Source organism: Empidonax traillii, unplaced genomic scaffold, assembly GCF_003031625.1.
Source record: "Empidonax traillii isolate 1590-97213 ecotype Southwest subspecies unplaced genomic scaffold, ASM303162v1 scaffold111:size2041728, whole genome shotgun sequence".
NCBI classification, from domain to species: domain Eukaryota; kingdom Metazoa; phylum Chordata; class Aves; order Passeriformes; family Tyrannidae; genus Empidonax; species Empidonax traillii.
The window spans coordinates 1,273,279-1,279,370 of NW_020955304.1; the positions used below are offsets into that span (position 1 = coordinate 1,273,279).

Consider the following 6,092-nt stretch of genomic DNA (forward strand, 5'->3'; position numbering starts at 1 on the left):
TGGGACCCACATCAACACCCCCAGAGCCAGGCAGGGGCCTGGCTACATCCAGGTGGAATGGTGGATCACAACAGGAGGCTTGAGGACATTCCAGCCAGGGCGGACAAGGCTGTGACACCCACGGGACATCCCCTGGCAAGGTGCTGCCCTCAGCCCCCAGCCTGGTGTGGGGCTGGTGCAGTGGGGGCAGGGCAGGGTAGCTGGGCCCCCCGGGGGCCTCCTTAGGGCTGGGCCCCCCAAAGCAGCCGGGGCCCCCGAGGCAGAGCCACAGCCGCTCCCTGGGGCTGGCCGTCCCCCCGCCCCTCGGTGTGATAAGATAAGGCCGGGCAGAGGTGCTGGCGGCTATAAGAGGCCGTCCCCATGGGTGCTGCTTCCACCAACCCCTGCCTACCCCACCAACCGCCGCCATGCTGACCGCCGAGGACAAGAAGCTGGTCCAGCAGGTCTGGGAGAAGGTGTCCGGCCACCAGGAGGATGTTGGAGCCGAGGCCCTGGAGAGGTGCGGGCTTGGGGACCCCGTGGGCAAGGGGGACGAGCGGGTGGGAGCCCCACGGAGGGGCTGATGCGGTGGGGTCCGGCTGGGTGAGCACCACTGACTGTCCCGCTCCCCCAGGATGTTTGCCGCCTACCCCACGACCAAGACCTACTTCCCCCACTTCGACCTGCACCACGGCTCTGACCAGATCCGTGGCCACGGCAAGAAGGTGGTGGCTGCCCTGGGCAACGCCGTCAAGAACATGGACAACCTGAGCCAGGCTCTGTCTGAGCTCAGCAACCTGCACGCCTACAACCTGCGTGTGGACCCCGTCAACTTCAAGGCAGGCGGGGGGAAAGGGGACAGGGGAGGGGGGACAGGGATGGAGGATGGGGATTAGGATGGGGGACAGGGGAGAGGGATGGGGGACAGGGGTAGAGGGTGGAGGAGAGGAGGTGGGGATGTGGATCGGGATGGAGGATGGGGACAGGGAACAGGGGAGGAGGGACAGTGGACACGGATCAGGATGGGGGTCAGGGGCCGAGGGACAGGGATGGGAAGGGGCCATGGGGCCCTTAGCAGCTGTGCTAAGCCCCGTTTTCCCTCGCAGCTGCTGTCGCAGTGCCTCCAGGTGGTGCTGGCCGTGCACCTGGGGAAGGACTACACCCCCGAGATCCACTCTGCCGTCGACAAGTTCATGTCGGCCGTGGCCTCCGTGCTGGCTGAGAAGTACAGATGAGCTGCCACCTGTGCCCATGTGCCGTCAATAAAGACCCTTTTGCCACAGCACCGAGTCCGTCCGTGCCGGGGCCGAGGGCTGGGGTGGGCTGGAGGGCGGCAGTGCTCCTGCCGGGGGGAGGGGGCTGCCAGTGAGACCAGATGTGGTACAGGAAGGGCAGCACCGGCCGTGGGCTCCCTGGGTGTCCCCGGGGTCCTACCTGCTCCCACCCCTCCCCAGCATGGGATGCAGCCGGTAGCAGCGCCCCTGGAATGCAGCTCAGCCCGGCACTGGCTGTGCCTGCACCCCTTCAGGGAGCACGGGAAAGGCTGTGCCAGGACAAATTTGTTCCTTGCGTCCCTTTGAAGGATTCTCTGGGGGTGGGGAGGGGGAGAGGGGGAAGGATAGATCTTGCCGATCTCCACCTATCAAGATGGCTGTTTGGGACTTTATTAGGGATGCTGTGGGAGCTAAGTTGCTTACATGAGCTCCAAAAGCAATCAGAGAATTCATGGGAGTGAAAAAAAACCCACCACAGACCATTAAGCACAAAGACTGTTCTTGGACTCAAGCCCCTGAGCTACAAATCCCAGGGAAGAGCCCCTGCCCCTGTCCCAGGTGGTTGCACTTCCCCTGGGACATGGGCAGGCGTGGAGTGGGGTGGGCAGAGCTGCAGACCAGCACAGGGACACTGGTTTCAAGGCTTTGGAGCCTGAATTTAAAAAAATCCTTGATCACAGTTGATGGGCTGTGAGATACTAAACCAGCCCTGGGTTTGCTCTGTGCTGTGGCACCAGAAGGACGAGGTGAGCTCCTGCAGGAGATGGGTACCTGGGGTGTTCAAGTGCAGAAAGCAGGTATGGGGAATGCAGGGACCCTGCCTGCACACAAACGGCTGACAGTCCCTGGCCATGCTGGCCACTGCTCCTGCAGGTGAACCCACAGCTCTTACCCTCCATCCTCAGACACATCCCAGTCTACATCCCAGTGTGCTCATGTGCATTTACACCCATTTATTCTTGTGCCACCAGTCAGAAGTGTTCTGCTGCCTTGGCAGCTTCCCCCCGACACACACAGGCTGCCCCACCGCTGTTTCCCAGAAGATCAGCCCCTCCCGTCCCTCCCCCATCCATCCCCACTCCCTCCCCACTCTGAAGTGGTGCCAGACCGTGCTAATCTCCCCCAAACACAAACGATAAGAACCGTGGGCAGTGGGGGAAACACGGGTGTGAACTGTCTCCTACTGGTCTGTGCCAGCTCCCGAACCTCTTGGAAGCTCCACAGGCCCCCTCACCCTCCTCGTCTTCCTCACCACCCTCATCTACCTTGCCCTTGTTACCCTCCTCGCCTTCATCATTTGGGGCACACGGGGCTGGCCATAAACCACCGTGGCCTAGAGCGTCTTCTTCCCACAGAACTTGAAGCAGTGCTGATCCCCGTGGGCTCTGCCAGGTGTCCCCCCTCCCCAGGAGTCCCCCGGTCCCCACAGCACGGGCATCAGCACAGGCTGCGTGCAGGAGACAGGGCTGGGGCAGGGGAGCTCGGGGGTCTGTGTGCAGAGGGGTGGGACTGTGGTTCGAGGAGCAGGGGCTGAAGAGGGCACACGCTGAGGGGTGCAGGGGTTCAGGGTGCACTGAGGGAACGAAAGCAGGGGGTGCAGCAGGACAGCTGCGTTCTCAGAGGCTGTGTTGGATGGCGGGGGGTGTACAGGGACGGCACAGGTGAGTGCAAGGGTGTGCAGGGGCCGCGTCAGACGGCAGAGTGTGTAAGGGCAGTGCCTGTGCCGGGGCAGCTCACGCGTGTGTGGAAGCTCTGCTGGATGGCTCAGTCTGTACCTGCAGGGGCCCACGGGGCCGCGAGAGGCGGGCGGGGGTGTTGGGCTCAGTCTGTGGGGCACAGACTCCCCCACGCTCCTGTCCCCACCAGCTGGCCGGAACTCATCCAGGCTGTGCCCGGGGATCCTCAGCCCGTGCCCCACTCCGTGCTGGCAGGGGACACACGCGGGCTCCTCCGCCGGTGCCAGTGCAGACCCTGAGCTCGACCCAAACCAGCCCGAACACTACACCTAAACCTAAATCTCATCCTAACCCTGAGCCTACCCCTCCTGTCAGCTTGTGCCAGAGAGGCAAACACCCACCTGCGCTGAAACAAGCCCTGACCCTCCCCCTGTCCCTTGTTTGGGGTGCCGGGGCACAGCCCCCCCGCCGGGAACGGGGCCGGGGCGGAGCGGGTCGGGGGGGCCGGGGAGCAGCCGCTCCTGGCCAGGGTCCAGCGCCCCGGGACGGGGCCGGAGCGGGGCGGGACGGGGGGGGGCGGGCGGGGCCCCAGCACCGCATATAAGGGCGGCGGCCGCCAGCGGGGACACCCGTGCTGGGGGCTGCCAGGGCGAAGGTGACATCATGGTGCTGTCCGCTGCTGACAAGACCAACGTCAAGGGCGTCTTCGCCAAAATCGGCGGCCAGGCCGAAGAGTATGGCGCCGAGACCCTGGAGAGGTACGTGTCTGTCTCCGGCGGGACCCTCTCTCCTCTCATCTCCATCCCCGAGTCCCTCCCATCTGCCCCCATTCTCTCCCCATCCACAGCTGTCTCTGTCCTGTGTCTCTATCCCTGTCTCATCTGTCCCTGAACACGTCTGTTCCCCAGGATGTTCGCCTCCTACCCCCAGACCAAGACCTACTTCCCCCACTTCGACCTGGCAAAGGGCTCTGCCCAGGTCAAGGGACATGGCAAGAAGGTGGCGGCTGCCCTGGTCGAAGCTGCCAACCACATCGATGACATCGCTGGTGCCCTCTCCAAGCTCAGTGACCTCCACGCCCAAAAACTGCGCGTGGACCCCGTCAACTTCAAAGTGAGCGTCTGGGAAGGGGCGACCAGCCCTGCTCCCTTCCTGCACCCCTTGGCCACCCCCTCGCCTCACCCCCCTGCTCACCATCTCCTTTTTTACCTTTCAGCTGCTGGGCCAGTGCTTCCTGGTGGTGGTGGCCAGCCACAACCCCTCTCTCCTGACCCCGGAGGTCCACGCTTCCCTGGACAAGTTCCTGTGCGCTGTGGGAACCGTCCTGACTGCCAAGTACCGTTAAGACGTGTACCGTGGCTGGAGCTGGACCCGAGGGGCACCACCAGCCCTCCAACAGCGAGCAGTCAAATGTTCTGAAATAAAATCTCTTGCATTTGTGCTCCAGCTCTGGTGTCCTGCTCTGTTTGCTGCCTGCGGGGAGGGAGCAGAAGGGATCTGCCTCGGGGGTCTGAACTGGGGGTCCCCCCCACCAGGTGGGCACATGGAGGAAATGGGCACTGGTTTAGCAGTGGTTGGGGGGGGGGGGGGTGTCACCCAACAGGCAGACACTGCTCTGCCAGCCATGAGGCTCCGAGAGCAAGCAGAGCATTTCCATGACCAGTGGTGGGGAAAGACTCACAGAGGATCGGGGGTTTCCTGCAGCCCCAGCCTGTCCAGGCTGTCCCAGAAGAGCTCTGCGCTGGGATCCCCTCTTGCACCACCAGCCCCGTGCACCCCTTGTTCAGGAAGAGTTATTGCAGAGCATCTCCTTCTGGAAATGCTCGTGGGAGACGGTGGGTTCAGGGGGCCCCTGCACCTCTGCCCCTCTGTGTGGTGGCACAGTGAGGGCACCCCAGGGGCTCCCAGCACCAGGACATCTCTCTGTGCACCCCCAGCACACAGAGCTGTGCAGTGGTGTAGGACTTCTTCTGTCTCCACCTAATGCTGCATTAATAGGGTATCGCTTTGGGGGGGTCCTGGGGAACTGCAAGGGGAGCAGATGGGGCTCAGCTCCAGATCCAGCAGTGTGGGGGGTGTCAGGGCAGGGAAAGGAGCCCAGGCAGTAGAGGGGTGTGGGGTGCTGTGGTGCTGGTGTCTGCACAGCCTCCAGCCCTTATCACAGCCCACAGCAGGGCAGCCGTGGGGGGCTGATAAAGGAGAACATGGGCTCTCCTCCAGCTGTGGGTGTGGTGGGAGATGGGGCAGCAGATAGTCCTGGGGGGCTACAACCTGCCAGGTGCTGAGTAAGGCTGCCCATGTCACTATCAAGATGCTTGTTGAAGCAGGGGAAGGTTCAAGAAAGCCCCAGGGTTCACAGGTTCATGTTGCCATGGTCCCCTTTGATCCCTGCCACTTGTAAGGATGGACACTTGCCCCGGCCCCATAGCCTGCAGTCACTGTCAGTAAATGCACAGAGAAAGGAGAGACTCCAAGGACTCCAAAGAGAGAGAGAGAGAGGCCCTCCAGCCCCTGGACCTTCTCCCACAGAGCACCACAGACATCGCAACTCCACATGCTGACCACCCCTGGGCACGGTGAGGAAGGAGGAGAGAGCTGGTCAGGGCATCACTGGCCAACCTGATCCACCTTTGCGTGGCACAGGTGTTGGAGCAGGTTCCACCCTTCCAGCCAACATTACCCAGACAGAGCTGTGGGCACAGCTGTGCTCCACAGAGAGGATCCCCCTCCCTGGGGATCCTGGAGCGAGCGGGGCGTGGTGGGGGCTCAGGGCACGCGGGTGTGCGAGGCACTGTGGGTGGGTGTGTAAAGCACTGGGAAGAGCCAGCACCGAATCCAGCTCAGACCTGGGCTCCTCCAAACCCTCACGGTCCCGAGCGTGGTGGGTGCAAGAGGCAAGGTGTAAGAGCAGCGTGGGGGTGGTATGTACGTGGAGGGTGGCACTTTGTCCCCAGCTTGTGGTTTCACTTCCAGATGCTCCCAAGCTGTGCTGTGCCCTCGTGGGGTGTGCAGCACACGTGGGGTGGCAGTGGGCATTTCCCCGGCTCTACAGCACTTTCCCAGGGTTCTGTTTTCGGCCAAAGAACCGCTGAGCTCGTGTCGTCCCAGCCATTTGTCCCTGCTGCCACCAGATGGGGACCTCAAGCCGTGGTGCTTTATCGGG

General features: G+C 63.0%; 2 protein-coding genes across 2 annotated transcripts; both read left to right on the forward strand.

Annotated features, from left to right (window-relative positions):
- The first annotated feature begins 354 nt into the window (after nt 1-354).
- On the forward strand, nt 355-1,258 carry LOC114057001 (hemoglobin subunit alpha-2). Its single transcript, XM_027882736.1, has 3 exons — nt 355-499; nt 614-818; nt 1,086-1,258. Exons 1-3 carry the CDS (start codon nt 408-410, stop codon nt 1,212-1,214), a joined length of 426 nt encoding a protein of 141 aa, XP_027738537.1. The 5' UTR covers nt 355-407; the 3' UTR covers nt 1,215-1,258.
- A 2,266-nt stretch (nt 1,259-3,524) lies between these two features.
- Nucleotides 3,525-4,375, forward strand: LOC114057000 (hemoglobin subunit alpha-A). The gene is made up of 3 exons (XM_027882735.1): nt 3,525-3,687; nt 3,838-4,042; nt 4,146-4,375. Exons 1-3 carry the CDS (start codon nt 3,593-3,595, stop codon nt 4,272-4,274), a joined length of 429 nt encoding a protein of 142 aa, XP_027738536.1. The 5' UTR covers nt 3,525-3,592; the 3' UTR covers nt 4,275-4,375.
- Nucleotides 4,376-6,092: the final 1,717 nt, after the last annotated feature.

Excerpts from the sequence above, each read along its gene's own strand:
- LOC114057001 (XM_027882736.1), top strand. The coding sequence starts at position 408 with ATGCTGACCGCCGAGGACAAGAAGCTGGTCCAGCAGGTCTGGGAGAAG. Across the intron at positions 500-613 it reads GGAGCCGAGGCCCTGGAGAG|GATGTTTGCCGCCTACCCCA; the intron begins GTGCGGGCTTGG and ends CCGCTCCCCCAG. Across the intron at positions 819-1,085 it reads TGGACCCCGTCAACTTCAAG|CTGCTGTCGCAGTGCCTCCA; the intron begins GCAGGCGGGGGG and ends TTTCCCTCGCAG.
- LOC114057000 (XM_027882735.1), top strand. The coding sequence starts at position 3,593 with ATGGTGCTGTCCGCTGCTGACAAGACCAACGTCAAGGGCGTCTTCGCC. Across the intron at positions 3,688-3,837 it reads GGCGCCGAGACCCTGGAGAG|GATGTTCGCCTCCTACCCCC; the intron begins GTACGTGTCTGT and ends TCTGTTCCCCAG. Across the intron at positions 4,043-4,145 it reads TGGACCCCGTCAACTTCAAA|CTGCTGGGCCAGTGCTTCCT; the intron begins GTGAGCGTCTGG and ends TTTACCTTTCAG.